At 33.1% G+C, this 20,899-nt stretch overlaps 4 protein-coding genes and 1 pseudogene across 65 annotated transcripts in view; 2 read left to right on the top strand and 3 right to left on the bottom strand.

The window, feature by feature from the left end:
• The window catches only part of LOC127802068 (cysteine synthase-like), a 185,882-nt gene extending 177,931 nt beyond the window's left edge, over nt 1-7,951 (bottom strand). For 8 of the 42 annotated variants that reach the window (XM_052337760.1, XM_052337793.1, XM_052337832.1 and 5 more), the window contains exons 1-8: nt 7,771-7,949; nt 7,586-7,646; nt 6,079-6,134; nt 5,878-5,980; nt 5,672-5,729; nt 4,621-4,884; nt 4,060-4,197; nt 3,927-3,978 (exon numbers count right to left, since the gene is read on the bottom strand). In XM_052337760.1, the coding sequence (XP_052193720.1) occupies nt 3,927-3,978; nt 4,060-4,197; nt 4,621-4,884; nt 5,672-5,729; nt 5,878-5,969 (604 nt within the window). In that variant the 5' untranslated portion in view covers nt 5,970-5,980; nt 6,079-6,134; nt 7,586-7,646; nt 7,771-7,949. Of the gene's footprint in view, nt 1-3,926; nt 3,979-4,059; nt 4,198-4,620; nt 4,885-5,671; nt 5,730-5,877; nt 5,981-6,078; nt 6,135-7,585; nt 7,670-7,770 lie in introns of those variants that run through there. The other 34 variants (XM_052337751.1, XM_052337862.1, XM_052337848.1 and 31 more) reach the window with 23 other exon arrangements.
• LOC127802447 (cysteine synthase) overlaps nt 1-20,037 on the bottom strand; it is a 38,329-nt gene extending 18,292 nt beyond the window's left edge. Inside the window, exon 1 of the mRNA XM_052338288.1 lies at nt 19,945-20,037. The gene's annotated coding sequence lies outside the window, so the exon portion shown is untranslated. The remainder of the gene's footprint in view (nt 1-19,944) is intronic.
• The window catches only part of LOC127802299 (5'-3' exoribonuclease 4-like), a 55,299-nt gene that overhangs the window by 8,585 nt on the left and 25,815 nt on the right, over nt 1-20,899 (top strand). The gene's annotated exons all lie outside the window — the stretch shown is intronic.
• Nucleotides 9,656-9,833, top strand: LOC127793648 (U1 spliceosomal RNA; annotated as a pseudogene).
• Nucleotides 14,950-20,037, bottom strand: LOC127802462 (cysteine synthase). The gene is made up of 11 exons (XM_052338299.1): nt 19,945-20,037; nt 18,911-18,965; nt 18,703-18,812; nt 18,499-18,556; nt 17,795-18,058; nt 17,563-17,700; nt 17,377-17,428; nt 16,712-16,791; nt 15,924-15,983; nt 15,706-15,786; nt 14,950-15,454 (listed from the first exon to the last, which is right to left on the bottom strand). The coding sequence occupies exons 2-11, from the start codon at nt 18,950-18,952 to the stop codon at nt 15,362-15,364; spliced, it is 978 nt and encodes a 325-aa protein (XP_052194259.1). The 5' UTR covers nt 18,953-18,965; nt 19,945-20,037; the 3' UTR covers nt 14,950-15,361.

The following is a 20,899-nucleotide window of genomic DNA, read 5'->3' as shown; positions in this document are numbered from 1 at the left end:
GTTTTAAGTTTTGAGTTTATTTTAAATGAAAACACTCAAAATAATTTTTTGTTGTTTTGAGTTTTTTTTACAATTTTTTTTATTTTCAAAAATACATTTTTAAAAACAGCAAAGAGAACGCATTTTCATTTATTTTAAAAAATAAAAAATTAAAAATGACTTGAAAACAGTAAAGAGAACACAACCTTACTAATCCGATAGCTTGACCCGAAGACAATAATTCCTAAATCTTGATTTGACTTTGAGCTATAATTAAGCCATGTTTTGCCATAACAAAGAGAATGTATGATTAGCTCTTCCATGCTTTTAAAAATAGGAATTTTTTTTATTTTTTTAAATTAATTTACCATGGTATTATTTAGGTTTATGATTTCATATTGGGATGATGATATTCTTACACAATCTCCAATGCTTGTGCTCTTTATTACGATAAGGAAGATAAATCACAAGTTGAGTCTTTGACCCTTGCGCAGGGTAGAGCAAAGATTGAATTCGCAACTCATTTACATATTATTTATCCAATCGCTCAATTTATGTCCCCAAGACTTTTTAACTTCATATTTATAAAAAGTCTTGTAACCGATTACGGAGAGATGTTCTTATTTTGGAAAGTTCCATTGTTCTTATTTTGGAAAGTTCCATTCTTGAGTCAATAACTAAGCCTCGTATAGTTCTTGTGGTCGGTGCTTACAGGTCTCAAGTATATGAATGTCCTTGAGAGGCTCTCAGTTGTGCTTAGGAAGGAAGACTCTGATCTGGTTGCTTCACGCATTGTGTTGTCCTTTGCTTGGCTTTTTCATGCTTTTGGAATAACCCTAGTATTACTTTATTTCTCACTTATTCTTCCTTTATATCATTTATTGTTTTTATGAGCTGCTCTCTTATTCTTTTCAATTATCTTCTATTTTATTTTTAAAGAAAAAACACTTAGAAACTCTCAACAAATGTGAGATTTTTTTTTTTTTTTTTTTTAGCCCCCACGGACGTAGCACGAATGGCAGTTAGTAACAGATTACAGACAAGAATGCAGGTTTGAGTTATGGCAGTCGCAGTGTAGGAATTTTATCTTCCTATGGGAGTGGCTCCTTGTGGGCACTATGCACTGTATCTCCTACTTGGTGTGTCACCGTGTACCGTGATTAACCCCTCTCATGTACGCGGGACAATGTGTGGGCCCTTAAAGTGAGGGACTTCACCTTTTGCAGACAAGTGTGAGAATTTTTATCATTACTCAAATGATGTCAGTATCTTATTATTTTCTTGGTTGTATTGATCACAATGGTGAGAGGTTCTATTTAATTTCCTTGTTGGCTGTAATAAAGTAGGCTCTCTATATCTTTGTGGGGAGTGTAAGATTGAATAGTTTTTGGGAGGATGTGAAAGTATCTCACCCATACTTTCAGCTCTTGGGATGATGACTATTAATTATTAATTTTATTCGTTCACTTGAGATACTAAACTTTATATAAAAAAAGATATTTTTTAAATACATAGATAGTTTATAAAATATTATAAATCATTATTATATTGTAGTTTCAGTAAAAAAAAAAAATTAAAATTAAAATTAATAAAATCTTATTTAAGTTCAACTATGTTATAAGAAAAATTAAGTAATTTAGTTATATTATCAATTAAAAAAAATTACTTTCTAAACTAGAATACAAAATTTTAATTAATGATTTTACCTACGAAGCACGGACGAGCCGTTTCGCCGTTTTCGAACCGTTTCGCGTTTTGGAAACGCGAAGACAGCCCAAAACCGTGTTTGGGTCGTTTCTGTAAATTGCGAAACGTTTCGGGGGGAGTTTCGCAATTTACAGAAACATGTTGGAAACGCGTCTCCCGCAGGAAATGCGTTTCCAGCGACCAGTCACCTGCAACAAGAGAAAGGTCACCGAGAGGCGAGTGTGAGATATGTAATGTGCGACGACGGTTAACAGTGAGGTGAGAGATGGAGTGTACGATGGCGGACGGCGGTCGATGATAAGGTTGAGAAGCGAGCGACGGTGGCAGAGACATGTCGACTGTGAGAGAGGCGAGATGGAGAAGGCGAGGGGTGAGGGTAAGAGAGTCGTCGATGGCGAGAGAGGCGAGCGATGGTAGCAGAGATGCGTCAACTGTGAGAGAGGCGAGATCGAAAGCGAGGGTGACGGCAAAAAAACTCGTCGATGGCGAGAGAGGCAGCGACGATGGCAAAGACGCGTTGACTGTGAAAGGGAGATCGACGGTGAGGGTGAGGGTGGGGCAAGAGACGCGTCGACGGCAAGAGAGGCGGCGACTGTGGCAAAGACGATTGAAGCGGCGGCAATCGGCCATTGAGAGCGAGCAGCAAGATAGGGTAAGCGGCGGCGGTAGCCATTAACAGCAACCACCGATGCAATTTAGGGTTTACATTATTTATAGTATATAAATATAAATTTAATATTATTTATATAATTTAATTATTTAAACTAACAGCAACTACCGATGCTATTATATAAATAATATTTAATTTAAATTAACCACTGATGCAATTTATAATATTTATATAATTTAAATTTATAAAAATTGCATCAGTGATTCTGTTTATACATTATTTATATTATTTATATAATTTAAATTTATATTATTTAATAACTGTTAATTAAATTATATTATATAAATTATATGCAATTAAATTTAAATTATAATTTAATTTCACATTACCCCTATTTTTTTAAAAATTACAGTTTTACACCGCGTTTCCGTTTCCTAACTTTTTTAAAAAATACCGTTTCCGCATTTTCGTTTTCGCGGTTTCCGTTTTCGTTTCCGTGCAACGAATTTTACATTTCAAAAAATAAGAAAAATAAAACTTTAATAATTTTTATTATTTTTTAAAAGGCTACCAAGCTAATTGTGGCCTAGGCTCCACCAACTCTTAATCGTCCTGTGAATATGGCAATGCATTTCCATCATAAGTTAGTGCCTGGATTTAGCCGGTTTTTCACAGTGCTAGCTGAACTCTAGTTCTTCTACTTAACAATATTATGTGCAAAATCTGGTTTAGCTTTCATGTTTATTTATTTGAAATTTTGAGTTGATCAATGTGGGACAAAAACAAGAGGCATAAAGGACGACATAAGACAAATGAGAATGTTATGTTCAGGCATATATATAGAGCTTTGTGTGGACATGCGAAGGGGCAGATATGCCGAGTCTGGTCTGATTCAGTATTGTATAGCATCACAACAAGTGAATGTAACTTCTTGGAGGATGTGATCAAGTATTCCATGCATTTCTACTGAGAAAGCTGAGACGGCTCAGAATCAGGCTCAAACTATAGAGGAAGCTCTTAATGTGGATGACCTAGAAGCTGATAAAAGACTGGAGGATTTAATGCTAAGCTATGTCAGTGGTGAGAAGGGGAATCAATGATATTTGCAGTAGACTTGGTCTAATTAGTTACTTTGTTTGTTTGTTTGTTAGGTGAGGTGGCAGTGCAAGGGGGAATCGAATGTATTTTCATATGTATGCATACTAGGGTATTTTTGTCTTATATTTATTTCTCTCCTTCTCTACGTAAGCTCTTCGTTCGAATAGATCGAATGGTTGGGATATCCGGGCGGGGTGCTGGATCATACCAGCACCTATTCCTTGTATCTTGTGTGGACCTTGAACATGAAGCAAATGTCTCTTTACAAAAATGGCATGCCATTCATTCACACGTGTGAAAGCAAATTGGCCTCACATAGCACTTCTATACAATTAATTTTCTTTAATGTCTTATTGGTTATGTGACTACTGCGATATGCTATAAAAAACTGATTTCTGACAAATCAAACTTAAAATAGCTAGTAAACCTGGGTAGAGTGAACCAATATGTTCCTCAGAAAAAATAGTTCCATAATAATCACACGACCATCAAAAGTAATAAAATTCAGTAATGCACATAACATATCACTTACCAGGTTTTCCTCCATTTAGTACAGGGCTTTCAGTTGGTTCAACACCATAGACCTAAAAACACAACAAAAAGAGCATGTAAAAGAAGAAATATCTCTCTCTCTCTCTCTCTCGGTGATTCAGGGGGAGAAAAACCTTTATATTTGGATTTTTCTGCTTCAGGAACTGCCCTGCACCAGTGACAGTGCCCCCAGTCCCTATTCCAGCAACTAAGGCATCAACTTTCTCTTCAGAGCCCTTCCAAATCTCTGGTCCAGTGGTTTCATAGTGAATCTGCAGAATCAAAAAGAATGAGCAAATTTTTCTTACCATTTATATGTGGTCATATAACTTGATATACAAATTGCTAGGCTCATGTGTTACAGGTTCGGGTTTTGGGAAATTGATGATCTAAGCTGCAATCATATCTTGGGTTCCAATATAAAGTTTGACTATTTGTGCTAGTTCCATTAATTCTAATTTTCAGGCAGCTCTTTTATGTTTGAATTGATGCAACTTGGTTCTGTTCTGACTCTCACTTTACGCCACATGTAACACTGGGTTGCAAATGAAGGGGATGTCTTAGGTGACTGACTTACATTGTAGGGCACATCTTCAACTAGCTTTACCTTTTGGGACAAGTGGTTAGTAACACCCAAGTTACAAGATTTTTTTTAGAGGTATGCATATTATAAAAAGTATTGATCAGGGGAGTACCTTTGGGTTGGCAGGATTTTCAAATTGATGTAGATAATAACCGTTAGGTGTCCTTTCTAGTATCTCTTGAGCCTTTTGGAAAACCCCAGCAATACCCTTAGCTATATCTGTAAGATACAACTCTGCACCAAAAGCTCGGAGAATAATCCTTCTCTCGAGGCTATAAGAAGATGGCATGACTAGAATAAGCTTGTAGCCCTTAGTAGCTGCAATGAACGCCAAACCAATGCCAGTATTGCCACTGGTAGCCTCAATGAGAACCGTCTTAAGCCAGCATTATTTTTGCACAATCAGCACCCAAAAAAAATATATATATCAGTTAAAAGAATACAGAACTTTGATTTGAACAAGAAAAACACAATAACATATACATTAAATTTCTACTGGGCCTTATTCAAATATAGAAGAGAAAATATTATTTTATATTTGTGTGTGATACACAATTAAGATAATTTAAACATGTGGGAAAAAGACTAATAGACGTTCTAGAGAAGAAAGTGAATGGAATGAAATAAGTATTTAGCAAAAGAGGTAAGAGGAAAATCAAAAAAACCTTGGTGCGAGACAATTAAGTATGATAAGAGTTATAAGAATCTTATAAAACACATGGACATAACTAGTAATCATTGGCAAGTTAGAATTCATATAGTTGAGCCCACATAATAGATTAAAAGAATGATATATTGTTGTCTCCTCTATTGGAGTAGTGCCAATAGAGGAGAAGATGAGAGAGATTAGACTAAGATGGTTTGGTCATGTGAGAAGGAGATCAAGAGAAGCTCCTGTGAGGAAAGTTGATGAAATAGAATAATTAATCAAAAAAAAGGTAGTAAAGCAGACCTAAGAAAATTTTGAGGGAGACATTAAAGTTTGATATGAAGTGTATGGATCTCAATGAATATATGATAAAAGATAAAAATACATGGAAGTCTAGAATTCATGTAGCCGACCCCACATAGTGGGATAAAGGCTGGATATGTTGTTATTATATTGATGAAAAATTTATAACATGGGACAAAAACAAAAATTTGTTACGAGGAATTCAGTTAACCTTCCCAGGGGTAATCAGGCCCTTCTCTTCTGCATCTTTGATCATACTATATCCAATCCTACATGCCGGAAAATAAAAGGCACGTTATAGCATAGCATAGTGCAGAAAATATAAGTTTCAACATTATCAGCACATCAACAGTCAACACTGCAAGTTTCTACGCAAATTACTAAATTAACAGAGAAAACATGAAGAAATATGACTACCTGTCTTTCACACTAGAGCATGGTTCCATCATCTCCAACTTGGCTGCAATTCGAGCTACACAACCATCAACAATGTTGTTGAGATATACCATTGGGGTTTTTCCTATCAGGTGCAGATCAAAGATGGTGGGAGGCTAAAGTGACTTGACACATCAAGGAAACATGGAACTAAAGAGAATCTTCATCAGATGACTAACTTACCTCAGTAACATCTTTTGCAATTGGGGAAGTATCCTCCATATTTTTTCTTTCAAATACTATATCATCAAGAATAATAAAAGAAATGGTCAGAAATAAGTTTAAAGAAATAGAGGAGTGGAGGAGACAGTTGAAGGGCCATATCTCATAATATATATACCCTACCAGAGTAGTAGACATTATCAAAATATAATTCAACAAAACAAAAACTAAATGAGACATCGTCAGAGAACCCACACAGAGTCCCATGGAAACTGGAAAAGCCAACTGTACAATTTTAAAGGAACAAAATACAGAGAAAAGAAAACAAGAAAAAAGAGGAATCAAGTGCAACAGGCTCCTGCCATTTTGGGCAAGTTACAGATAATCAAAACATGATCAAATTTCTCATTACAAAAGAAACACGGATGACCTATTTTTGAGTCCTTCATCCAAGAAAGAATCCATATGCAGACATGGATACAGATGACATATCTACATAAAACAAGACACCTCAAACAGAACATTCCCTAATGGCATAAACCCATCCCAAACAAAACCAGGACACAACAAAATGGGCCTGTTAAATATGCTAAAGAGATCTTCTTGTCTCAGCAACCAGCAGCCTCATTAAGTGCGAGAGGAAATCACTACCAAATCTTTACCCTCGGAGCTCTAAGTAGAAAACAAAGTCCAATATTTCATACAAGATGAGCACATTAATGCTGCCTCCCAGGCCATCACATGAACTACCTATGTTGTAAATACAACTTTTGAGAAATATGCAATATTTGATCATGAAATACAAAATGAATCAGGATAATTGTTTTCAAATAATAGCAACCAGATCACAAAAAATGACGGGATTACATGAGTGAACAAAAAATATAATAGAAAGCAAAAGAAACATATGGCCTATCTGAGATAAGAGGCATGCCACAAGCGTTGCCCAAATTTGAAAAAGGACAAAGTAACAGGATACTGATATGACTGCAAGACATTAGCCAGGATATTTAAAGCATTGTACTTGTTCATTAAATCTATGCATGAAAATGTTTTCTTTTCCTCTTCTCTTTTACAAGACCAAGTGGAAAACTATGTTTTCTCGTGAAATATGGGCTGTACAACACCGGTTAGTGTAAAAATAATATAGGGCAACTAGCCATAAATATTGTGATAACCAATATAATTATCTGGTATAATGTCCTAATGAACATATTGTCAAGCATACACATGAAAGTTTTGTTTACTTTATAAACTATTTCCGGCAATATTGCCTCAACAAATTAATGATGGTGCAATGACATAGAACACTTGAACAACTGACAAATCAGTAGTTTTCCCATAACATTCAATCAATTGATAGATGTCGAAGACGAAATATTGGAGTTACTGGTACGTTGTAACAGAGAAACTTGAATTTGCAAAGTATAACCATACCATTTGGCGAAAATAATGGAATAATCACAACAAACTAAGGTCAAACTTCCACAATACCACTAATCAAACCATAGAAAAAGTGCAGATTTACCGCCAAAATTGTGACACGTTCCCCAAACCCAAACTTCCGAACACAGCAGCAAAGCAGTTTCCTAGAAATCATCAACAAGATTATCTTAAACAAAACAAAGACAATTATTATTTCCAGAAATTCCATGGGGAACAAGGAAAGCTGCTTATTTTCTCCAGATGAGTGATCAGATAACAATTACTTACAGAATTTTAAAGTTCAGCGTGCCTCTTGGATGCTTTCCGCTCGCAGTCTGCAACTCGACGTTAATCTATATATGCGTGTATGAGCATTGAGCATTGACTAGAGAACGATGAACTGATTGACTACAAGTACATGTATGCACGATATATAATAATAGAAGCAACTCATATATGATAACGTACGGGTATGTTTATGTACACACACACGACCCTGCTATTGGTATCATTTGGAGTACAGACAAGAATATTTTTCTCTCACCGAGGTATTTTAGTCATAGGTTTCATTGTCTTATTTTACTATTTTAGCGACATTTTAATTATATTATATAATACAAGTGTAATCAGCATCCCCCACCCTATATATATATATATATATATATATTTCTTTTTTGTTTCTGGAGATTGAGATGGGCACTGGTAAGGGTGATATATGCGGGGAAGGTCCTGACCAACGGAACCCTTCCACTGTTGTAGGGTTACCCCCGGGCATTGTTTGGGAGCATGTTATTAAAATATTTAAGATGAATGTCAAATATTTTTTGGCTTCTATGACACAGACACGCAAGTTAAATAATATAAAATAAATTTTCAAATCTCATAAATACATAAAAAAAAAAAGTTTAAATAATGTGTGTTTATTATAATTTATTTAAAATTTTAAAGTAATTTGATTAATTTATCATAAATTCATCAAATATTTAATTAAAAATAAAAATTACTTATTATCTATATATATATATATTATAACAAAATAGCCGCCAAATTTTTTTCCCCCTTATTTTCACTTTCTATTTCGATATTTTTTTTTTTTTTTTGTTTACCCGAAATAAAATTTTTATAGGTCATTAATTAAATCTAGATTTATAAAAAACATGTAATCTTGAAACTTGTAAATAGTTTTTATTCATGGTTGAATATTATTCGGAGAATGTGTAAGTATCCTGGTATATGAAGAGGTAAGATATAATCCTTATTATTAATTTTTAAATATTAATAAAAAAACTTTAATTAAAATAAATTACAAAAAAATAAAACTTTTTTAAATCGGGAAAAATTTTGAGATATCAAGTAATACCGCCAAATACCGACTGCCAAGTATTTTTTAAAAAAAATAAATTTAATTTTTTATTTTATTTTTCCGTAATTTACCTATCATTCTCTCTCAATAAAGCCATCACTCAAAACTCTAAAACCCTTAATTAGTTTTAGAACCATGCAAAAAAAATACAAATCTTATATATATTTATGTTACTACTTAATTTTGAAAAATAATTAATTTGTAGGTTATGTTAAATTAATTATTTAGGTAAAATTTAATTATTTTAAATAAGTTGTTTAAGTTATTTTGATAAAATTAATATTTTATATAGACTATTTATATTTATCATATGTTATATTTTTTTTGAAAATTTTATTATATTTTATATTTTATATTTTTATTATTTATGTTACTAATTTATTATATATTGTCATATTATTTATTATTTATATAATCTATTTATATTTATCATATATTAAATTAATTATTAATTTATGAAAAATATATAGTTCTTAAAAATAAAATTTATAATTATAATGTTCTCGATTTTAAATAAATTTAATACATATAAAATATCGTGCATCATGATGAACTAGTATATATAAATTAAGTGACACCGTCGTCAGATTGCGAATTAATTAAGCAGCAGCCGACACTGTGATTAGATTTGATAATATTTATGTTGACATCAGAATCACGGGCTGGTCAAGGTAATACTAAAATAATAAATGGGCAGGCCAAGTAAAGTGGAGGGTGCATGCCAATGAACATGATCCCACATCGACGGCAGAGAAAGCAAGGAGCCAAGAAGGAAAATAGAAAAGGGGAGGGGAGAGACCGGCGCAAAACTTACATACCTGGACGGGGCCAATGGGCGATCAAGAAGGCTCATTCGCCTAGGAGGGGTGGCTTCCATTGCACGCATGACGGAAGCCCACTCAGCCTAACATCTCCTTTCCCAATGGGGGGGAGACTGTACGTCTTAATTTCTGGTAGCGGGGGCCTGCTGCGCTCGCGCGGCCCCTCCCCAATGCCTTTTCCATGAACTGTTTGTTTACGTGCAGCCGAACGCAAAATAATATGATGAGCCGCTACGTGTGGTAATTTTCAGAGTGACCCTTTTCATGGGCTAGCTCGTGTCTTGTTATTTTGCTTTTCTTTTTCATTTTCAATTTTCCTTTTTAATTCAAAAGTATTATTATGAAAGCATTAAAACAAAAGACCTAACAAAAAGGTCTTCCCCTCATTTTTAATTAAATTGCACACAACGCACTTCTGGTTTTTTTTTTTTTTAAAATAACACAGGCTTCTTTTGAATTTTATAAATGTGTATCTCTTAACTTCTCTTGTCGGTTACTACTTGTTAATTTTTTTTTCAATTCTAATGATACTTTTGTCTCTATTATTATTATAAAATATTTAAAAAAATAATAAAAAATTAGAGATAATTAAAATCCTGGTTCAAAATTGGACAAATTAGTTCTTTGATTGGGTTTTCAGTGAAACTCCATTGAAAATTAACGAAAAGAGATAAAAAACCTATAAGAAACAAAGAAAAAGCCTTGCAGCAATGGAGTTTTCAATAAATTTTCACTGAACCCTATCAAATAGAGATAGATAGGAAGAAAGAGAAATATAAAGATAAAAAAATAAATGTTTAATCCATAAATTTGGGTTGAATATTGATTGAACCCATAATTTTTGTAATCTCTAGATTTGTAGAACTAGCTATAAATTTAGATTTAGGTTTGTTTGTTTTAACCCTCATGAGGTAAAACTCTTACAAAGAAAAGTACAAAAAATCAAATTTATTAGTATTTTCTTCATGTTTCGTAGTCATTGAGTGATTGAACTATTTAAGTTTTGATTGAAACCCATGTGGTTTTGATTATATGAAGAAGACAAAGATAAGAGAGAAATAGAAAGAGAATGAGAAATGGAAAAGAAAGAGACAATAAAGTTCTTGTTAGATCATTGTTTTTTTTTTTATTATGTACTATCATGAGCGCTCCTTATATATCGATCCCACAGCTTATAAGGGAGTAAATCAAGGATGTGCCCTGTTGTGGCCAAGGCTTGAACATGTGATCACAACTGAGGGCATAATGAGCAACACCTCAGCAAGATCGTTTACTCTAAATTTTGTGTTTAAATATTGTTAGAATAAATTTTACAAACCACCCTTAATGTTTACTTAAATTAGACTAACCACCTATGTATTTTCATAAACACTATCGACCTTTCTTGACTTTTATAATTTTACATTAGATTTTTTCCTATCATTTAAAAATTATTGTTAATATTTTGTAAGTAATCAAAATGTCCTTGTATTTATATCTTATAATTGTTTTATTTCTCTCGTATCTCCACTTTCACTTCATTCACTCATTTATGTCTCCCAACATAAAAAATTAGATATCTTGTGAGGTTGTTGGTGGCCATGAATGAGTCTCTTTTCATCTCTCTCTTCAATTTTTTTTTATTATTTATCTCCATCTTTTTATTTTTGTTTCTTGTTCATTTGAAAATAAACCATGAATTTATCTTTGAAGATAAAACCTACACGAACAATTTGTCTTCTAGGTTTCATCCTCTGGGTTCTTCTTTAAAGATGAAATGATGTGGGGTTTTGATCAAATTATCTAAGTTTCAATCAAAAATCTAGCTTTCGATTGGACAAAAAGGAAAGAGAGACAAAGAGAACTAATTTAAAGATAAGGGTAAATTTGTCAATTTATATGATTTGTTATCGTCCAAATAGATATTTTTTAAAAATCTACAGATAATGAAAGATTTAAATAAATTTATCAATGGTTCGTGAAATTTACTCTTTATTTTTTATTTAATTAACTAATCATTTTTTTATCCACTCAATTAGTTATGCTTCACTATCTCAATATTAAACAATCAATAAGTCATTTTAATAAAATAAATAAATAAATAAACTAGAAAAGTTGCCTATATTATGCATGTAGACACCAAGAGGTAAAAGATTTGCAATAAAGATTCATTTGATATTTTTGATAATTATAGTACCATTTTTTATTTTCTTTAAATAAAATTTAAAAAATGAGACTTAGGTTAATGATAAATAGGATGTTTATAAGTTAATTATACTAAGAGATTATAAGTTACATTACATAAAAGAGTATCTTAAGAAAATTAAAAAAGTCGTATCAAGAGATAACACCAAATTGTGCATTTGTTTTAAAAAACTAAATATTTTAAAAAAATAAAAACAAGGACATAAATAATTAGGTCGTATTGACCTGAATGTGATAGTGCAATTTTTGTCGATAATGTTTTTTTTTTTTTTTTTTCCTTTAAACTGAACTGTTTACGTCAATGATGAGTGTGCGTATGTAATATTCCAAAGTAACTTACACGCCAACGTAGGACTCTCACAGTCCCACAGAAACAGTCTTCCAGTTAAAGAACAAAAATCCAATGTTTTTTTTCTTAGGACCATTACATAAAAAATGGAACAATCAAACGAACCAAAAGTCCAAATTGACAGCAAGTCGAACGAATGTGACGGCCAAAGATAGATTGTCAACATGTCACACGGCGGCTAGCAGCATCTTAATTGTGCCACGTTGTCAAAGTAAAATTACAATAGCTTTAAGTAAAATATTATTATCAAAGCATTAAAACCAAAAGACCTAACAAAAATGTCTTCCCCTCATTTTTAATTAAATTGCACACAACGCACTTATGTTTTTTTTTTTAAATAAAAAATAACACAGGCTTCTTTTGAATTTTATTAATGTGGATCTCTTAACTTCTCTTGTTATTGGTTGCTACTTGTTCATTTTTTTTTCAATTCTCAAAATACTTTTGTCTATGCTATTATTATAAAATATTTAAAAAAATAATAAGAAATTAGAGGTAATTAAGAATGTTGGTTCAAACTTAAACAAATTAGTTCTTTTGGTATTTGGGTTTTCAGTGAAATTCCATTGAAAATTGACAAAAAGAGAAACAGAAAGAGAGAGAAACCTATAAGAAACAAAGAAAAAACCTTGCAGCAATGGAGTTTTCAATAAATTTTCACTGAAAACACTATCAAATAGAGATAGACAGGGAGAAAGAGAAAGATAGAGATAAAGGAATAAATGTTTAACCCATAAATTTGGATTGAATATTGATTGAACCCATAATTTTTGCAGTCTCTAGGTTCGTAGAACTAGCCTATAAATTTGGATTTAGATTTCTTTGTTTTAACCCTCATCAAGTAAAACTCATATCGAGAAAAATGCAAGAAAATCGAATTTATTAATATTTTCTTTATGTTTTTCAACCATTGATTGATCGAACCATTTAAGTTTTGATTGAAACCTATATGAGTTTAATTCTATGAACAAGACAAAGATGAGAGGGAAATAGAAGGAGAATGAGAATGAAAAAGAAAGAGACAATAAGATTGTCCCTAGACCATTATCCTTTTTTTTACACATTTTTTGTGTAAAAGAGAAAGAAAAATTAAGAAAAAAAGGAAAAAAATAAAGGAAAGATAAAATAAGTTATTTGCATACAAAGACAAAATAGTTGATTCTAAAAGGTTATTAGAGTCATTTACCAAATTACAGAGGTATTGGTGCAATTTAATTAAACTGGCTATGAAATTTACTCTAAATTTTTGTGTTTAAATTTTGTTGGAATAAATTTTACAAACCACCCTTAATGTTTACTTAAATTAGACTAACCACCCATATATTTTCAGAAACACTATCAACCTTTCTTGACTTTTATAATTTTACATTAGGTTTTTTTCTACCATCTAAAAACTATTGTTAATATTTTGTAAATAATCAAAACATCCTCAAATTTATATCTTATCATTGTTTTATCTCTCTCGTATTTCCACTTCACTTTATTCAGTCTCATATATGTCTTCCAACTTAAAAAATTAGATATCTTGTGAGGTTATCGGTGGCCATCGTCACCAATGGGTCTCTTTTTATCTCTCTCTTTTAACTTTTTCCTATTATTTATCTCATTTCCTCAATCTTTGTTTCTTGTTCATTTGAAAATAAGCTATGGGTTTATCTTTAAAGATAAAACCTAGACAAACAATTTATCTTCTAGTTTTCATCTCTTGACTTTTCTTTGAAGATGAAATGACGTGGATTTTTAATCAAACCATCTAAATTTTGATCAAAATCCTAGTTTTTAATTGGACAAAAGAGAAAGAGAGATAAAGAGATCTAATTTAAATATAAGGGTAAATTTGTTAATTCATATGGTTTGTTCTCGTCAAAATAAGTCTTATCTTTAAAAAAAAAAAAAACATACAGATAATAAAAGATTTAAATAAATTTATGAGTGCTTTGTGAAATTTACTTTTTTTATTTTTTTATTTAATTAACTGATCACCTCTTTCATCAACTTAATTGATTATGCTTCACTATCTCAATATTAAACAACCAATAAGTCATTTTAATAAATAAAAAAAAAACTTGAAAAGTTGCCGATATTATGCATGTGGACACCACAAGGTAAAAGATTTGCAATAAATATTCATTTGGTACTTTTGATACTTATAGTACCGTTTTTTATTTTCTTTAAATAAAATTAAAAAAATGAGACTTGGGTTAATGATAATAGGATGTTTATAAGTTAATTATACTAAGAGATTATAAATTACATTACATAAAAGATATCTTAGGAAAATTAAAAAAGTTGTATCAAGAGATAACATCAAATTGTGCATTTGTTTTAATAATAATAGATTGGATGAATATTGTCGTCAATCAAAAATGATATGATAAATTTATATATAACAAAATACACATTTTTATTTTATCAAACATCATTCTTAACTTTAATTGTTAGGATTTAAAAAACTAAATATTTAAAAAATAAAAACAAGGACATAAATACTGATAGGCGAAGTGAACGGGGTGCTTCATTGCGCTTGCCCAAGTGGCTGAACTAATTAAGTCGTATTGACCTGAATGTGATGGTGCAATTTTTGTCGATAATATATATATATTTTTTGGGGCTGAACTGTTTACGTCAATAACGATTGTGTGTAATATTCCAATGTAACTTACAGGCCATCATAGGACTCCCAGTCCCACACGAAACAATCTTCCCGTTAAAGAACAAAAATCCAATGTTTGTTTTTTAGGACCATAATATCAAAAATCGAACAATCAAACAAACCATAGTCCAAATTGTCAGCAAATCGAACGAATGTGACGGGCCGAAGATAGATTGTCAACATGTCACAGGGCTAGCAGCCCACGTTGACAAACTAAAATTACAATAGCTTTGTCTTGTTTCCATTTAAAGATAAATATGCAGATCCTATATACCCAATGGTTTCAGAAAGGGATCATCCAAAACCTTATTCAGTGACGGGAAAGCATTTGTACAAAGCAAAGCGGTAAGACCCAGCACTATCAAACTTAATTTTCTTTCAGAAACTAGAGCCATCATACCATTTTGCAAATACAAACATCTACCAACTATTATTAGTACCAGAACTTAGGGAGAAAGCCACAAACAGCAATCACAAGATGATAGCAACTTTTACTGCTTCAGAGAAACTCAGGGCTCAAAGAGCATGGTCTCGGCCTCCCGCTTCAAGGAGTCGAACAGCACCGATGACAGATAACGCTCTCCGAAGCTGGGGAACACCACCTGACAGAAAGAAATGACAGAATATTTTTAAGAATGTTCGATCCAAACATGAAACACCCAGGATTGTGATCAAGGTCTGTAAACTGGAGTTTGAATCAGCCAAACGCTTCAAGGCATGGGCGTTCATTGCTTTTACCAGTAGATATGAAAAATGTACAAAAATTGCTGGACATGATGATGCGAGAAGTCATAAAACAAAATGCAGTATATAATGTATGCACTGCACCAGTGAGGTCAAAACTTAAACTTACAACAATGAGTTTTCCAGCATTTTCTGGCCTCTTAGCTATGTTAATTGCTGCAGCTGCAGCAGCACCAGATGATATTCCTACCTGCAATACAGGTTGCCACAAGTACCGTCAGACTTTTGGACTGTAGATGTCTACGGCATTTTATTATTTCAAAAAGAGAAAAGTAAGAAATTATCTATATGCCACTCCTGAAATCATTCGAATGGTTAAGCTCTTACCAGCAAACCTTCTTTCAAAGCAAGAAGCTTGGCAGTTTCAATAGCCTCCTCACTTGATACCTGCAAAATGTTTCAACATTACTATCACACAATGGGTACTGAATCCGATAGATGACAAATACCAATATATGATGGGACAGAAATAAAATGTCATAAGCTTTCCTATATAAGAAAGAATGCTCTAGTGTAACACCTATTTGTGATCATGGCTAAAAGTGACAGCCTCTGCATTAGGGCTCTCAACGCTGGGAGGTCTGGATAGGGAAACAGATTTATGTAATAATTAAGTCGATGACTTCTCGCATAAATCTGGACACATACAGCCAGGTAAAGTAGTACATTCACCTTTTTTTCTTTCAGTTTGACTAAAGGAATTCCCCTTGGCACATTTCAAGATCCATCATTATTTTCCCAGTTTATTTGACAAGTGAACCAATCAAGAATTCTAGAACTTGTTTTAGGGAACTCCCTCCCCATGCCATACTCCAAAAGCATCAACAGCAAATGCGTACTTAAGCCATTGGATGGAAAGTAAAAAGACATCCTTTGTTTGGCATGTAAGTGCATAAAAGCCCAAAAACTATCTAAATGCCAAGTTGCAGGTGAAGCAAAACATATCTTTTTTATTATTTTTTTAACTGTGATAACTCTCTTGTTCAGGTTTCTTAGTTTTATTTGCTTCTTTTTTTCATCATGATAGCAAAGCATGATGAATGAATGAAAAGATTCATCCAGTTGTTTGCTAAAATAGAATGAGTATGCCTTATCAGAACATCCTTGAGGCTTACCTGAACAACTTCATCAAGCAGATTGACATCCAGTACGCCAGGAATGAAGCCAGCACCAATCCCTTGGATTTTATGGGAGCCTAAATATTACATCATGCCATATGTAAAGTTAGACTGTAAACATGCAAACATAGAATTCTAAGACAATGCCACAAGGCTCACAGGGATAGCAGACAAGTTGAAGCAGGATCCCTGTAATATATTTTATTCTATGGATACTCTTAAAATATATATTTAAAAAAAAACTGTTCTGCTCATAAGGCCCACACAGAGGGAAGAAGCCCCCCAAGAACTTATGATGATTGCCATGCATATAGTTGCATATCTGCCAGCACATGCCAATTTCTACATCAAATATCACTATAAACCTTAATCCCACCAAGGTCTGACAATTTTTATTTTGGACGTCAGTAACCAACAAAAGTAACCAACAAATATGCAGTCTTCTCCTTATTTGTATATATCGGAGCTGCAGTCGAGAACAACTTTGGTAGGAGACTCAATATGATATAAAGACATTACAGAAAATATGGTCATATATAGCTAAAATTCATATAGTCAACCCTACATGCCGGATATGTTGTTTTTAGAAGCTGCAACATCCCAAAAACAGGTTATGCATGCCTAGTGAGGATTGCCTAAACATTAGTTCAATCAAAACTCACCAGGTTTTCCTCCAGATAAAACGGCACTTTCAACTGGTTCAACACCATATATCTGTATATGAATAAAGAAGGGTAAAAATGTGGTAAGAAAATTAATTAAGGTATTTTTGGTTTCATTTTGTAAGAGGGAATTCTTCAAGTGTCATCGTTTTCTCCAATTAACCTAGAAAATGGAAAAGCGCTTACCTTGATCTCAGGATTTTGCTCTTTAAGGTACCTTCCTGCACCAGTCACTGTACCTCCTGTACCAATCCCAGAAACAAGGGCATCCACTTTCCCACCTGAGCCTTTCCAGATCTCCGGTCCCGTGGTCTCGTAATGAATCTAACCAATGAATCAGTCAAATGATTAATATATCTGACCAACTACCTACCTATTATGACAGGCAGAGACTCAGGAAGCATTAGTGCAAAAATACCTTTGGGTTGGCAGGGTTTTCAAATTGCTGAAGAATATAGGCGTTGGGGGTCTTTGCTTGTATCTCTTCTGCCTTCTGAACAGCCCCTTTCATTCCCCTAGCAGGATCTGTAAGCACCAATTCAGCTCCAAAAGCACGAAGAATAATTCTTCTTTCCATACTCATAGAAGCAGGCATGGTGATTATCAGCTCATAACCCTTAGCAGCTGCCATAAACGCCAAGCCAATGCCAGTATTGCCACTGGTTGGCTCAATGAGGACACTCTTCAGTAATGGCCATTCAAGTAGACAACAAGAAGAAGAGTTGGTCAGGTTCACATAAACACTGCAGAATGAAACACAAAGAGTGTACAGGTATAATTGCAGCAAATTGATGTTTTTCTTTCTGTTCAACCACACAATACAGTTCATAATTGGATTGAATACACAGGACTCTGTGCTTGGGTCCACGGATTTATGAACAATGAGGATTGCCACATTCAGGCAAAGATGGTGAGAATACTGGATACTTTAATGCTTATACTCTTAATGATTATGTATACAAAAAATTATTTATCAAAAACTGATATGTGCACAAAAAGATAACAGTACTCAATCCATTCACAGCAAACAGTTGAGGTCACATAATAAAATCCCGTCCAGATATGTGTTTATATAACAGGTTGGGGGGTCTCCCCATTAAAAATAAATCACCGTGGGCTAACCTTGCCAGGCGTAATGAGGCCCTTCTCTTCTGCATCTTGTATCATACTGTATCCAATCCTGCAAGCCAGGAATGATTGTGTGTCAAAATCTACTAATGAAATCCCATAGTATGAAGTGCAAAAATTATAAAGATTAATACACCATGAAGCAAGAGAGTGCAAACATATCAGACAGCTCAAGAGCAAAACTTGTCTAATCATTACCTGTCTTTGACACTAGAGCAGGGTTCCATCATCTCTAGCTTGGCAGCAATACGAGCAACGCAACCATCCACTATGCTGTTGAGGTAAACCAATGGTGTTTTACCTATCAACTGTACAAGTCAAAACAAAAAGATGACTGTGATCAGAACTTTCACCCCTGATTGTATTGTCAAAAAAAGGGCAAGCGCGAAGGATAAACAAAACTTACTCCAGTAACATCTTTCGCAATCTGAAGTTTCTCCTCAGCCATTTTGGTTAAATAACTGCAAAATTAAATGGTTGAAGAAATCAGCAATAACGATCAGAACATACTTCGAGAAAGAACAGAAGAAGCGCCACAATTTCAAATCCTCTGTATCTTTTCTTCTCCTGGGTCCAATCCAAGGATAAAAGCTCCCAGACAATTGACATCCATCCAAATGCTTGGCTCAGTTCAAACGTGCAAATCTACTTTCAGTAATAATTTTCTTCGCAAGTTACTGGAAAACAACACATGCTCATAGAGTATTGTTTTCTTCACGATTTTCAAAAAACATACAAGAGAGGCTATTTGACCATCCAGAAAACAGAACCATATAGCAAACAGATCTAAGCCTAAAATCAAAAAGTTTTCCTGAAGGTCGTACAATTAATCAGGACAAGTATCGGAAATAGCATTGCTGGATGAGGGAAAGAGGGATTAGAAACATTAAAACTGAGTCTGACACGTGACCGGATAAAAAAATTTAGAATTTGTTTCCCGCGTGAAAATTGAGTCAGAAACAAAGTATTTGCGCTGGAATAATCAGAACGACGGCATAGATTTTCTAGAACGCCTAATCCAATGCACATACAGGCGCATATGACATAATACGCACAATAAAACATCAAAATAATCAAGCGAAAGCGGACGGGACAACAATTCCAATTAAAGTGCCGTCGAAAATAATCAGCCACGGAAGGTTAGCATCAAATCTTTTGTTGCCGATAACAACTAGAAATAGAAATGAATCGCATTTGCGTTTCTGATTTACTTCGGCTTCTGATTTTCGCCAGGTCTCAGCAGCAGTTCTTCCGTAGTCTCAGAATCGACTTCACAAAGTTAAAAGTGAACTACCGAACTACAGTTTTTCATGATCTTCGCGATAAACGAAACATATCAGACAATAACTCGTCAAGCACTAAACATCACCATCCACGGAGTAAAGATTTATGGATGAAAAACACAAAGATCAAATACTCGAAAGTAGAAACAGAACCTACGTGTATTATCGCCGCTGAAACGTCTTCCCAGAGTCAACAACGAGCCAAACGGAGGCCGGGGTGGAGGCTCTCCGCACAAAGCGAGGCAATATATAGAGAAAGAAAACGAAACCAAAGTTGGAAGAATCGTCCGAATGTTGTGTGCCCGTCTCATCTGTCAGACTTTCCGCCCCGGCCGCCGCCTCTCGGTATTTGCAAAAGACTAATTTTAAGTAAAATCTATTAATATACCTTTCCAGTTTCCATACGCTTGAATTACATAAAAATATATCAATAATAATAAGATCCCTCATAAATCATATGTGATGTAAGAAGTATTTTAATTATAATACCTTTTTATATAATTTAAGATATACAAAAATAATGTACATCTAACATAATTCTAATTTTAATGACAACCTTGAATTAAATTTTATAAATAAAATTTAAAATTAATTATACTATATTTTATAATTTTTAATTATAAGATGGATAATATTTATAATAAATTTACACAAAAACTAATGTGATAAAATAAAATAAATATTCCTATAATAACAATATTAATACAAAAAAAATATTATCCTTACAAACTATTTAGATATGTAAGTTGACATATAGATAATGTAATGACAAAAATATCCTATATTAATCACATATCTGTCCAAAATTTCAACTTCTTTCTTTGCTTACTCTATCTCTTTTTCTCTCATCACACCTTTTATTGTTCATTGGTTCTTCATCAGCAATGGCCATGCATGATCGCATCTCCTTCACCACCAACTTGTACACTTCAAGAGCATTTTTTTTTTTTCTAGCACAAACTTCTAATATTTTTGAGAATATAAGTACTTCAACCAGCTAAATTAAAATCAATTACAACCAGTCATATGATATTATTAATCAAGTAACAACTCTACTAATTAATTTCACAATTTTTAAGTTATTAATGAACCATAGATAAAGTTCGATATGG

Source organism: Diospyros lotus, chromosome 1 (assembly GCF_014633365.1).
Source record: "Diospyros lotus cultivar Yz01 chromosome 1, ASM1463336v1, whole genome shotgun sequence".
Lineage (NCBI taxonomy): Eukaryota > Viridiplantae > Streptophyta > Magnoliopsida > Ericales > Ebenaceae > Diospyros > Diospyros lotus.
The sequence above is the reverse complement of the archived record's forward strand: the minus strand, read 5'-3'. Positions and strand labels throughout refer to the sequence as shown.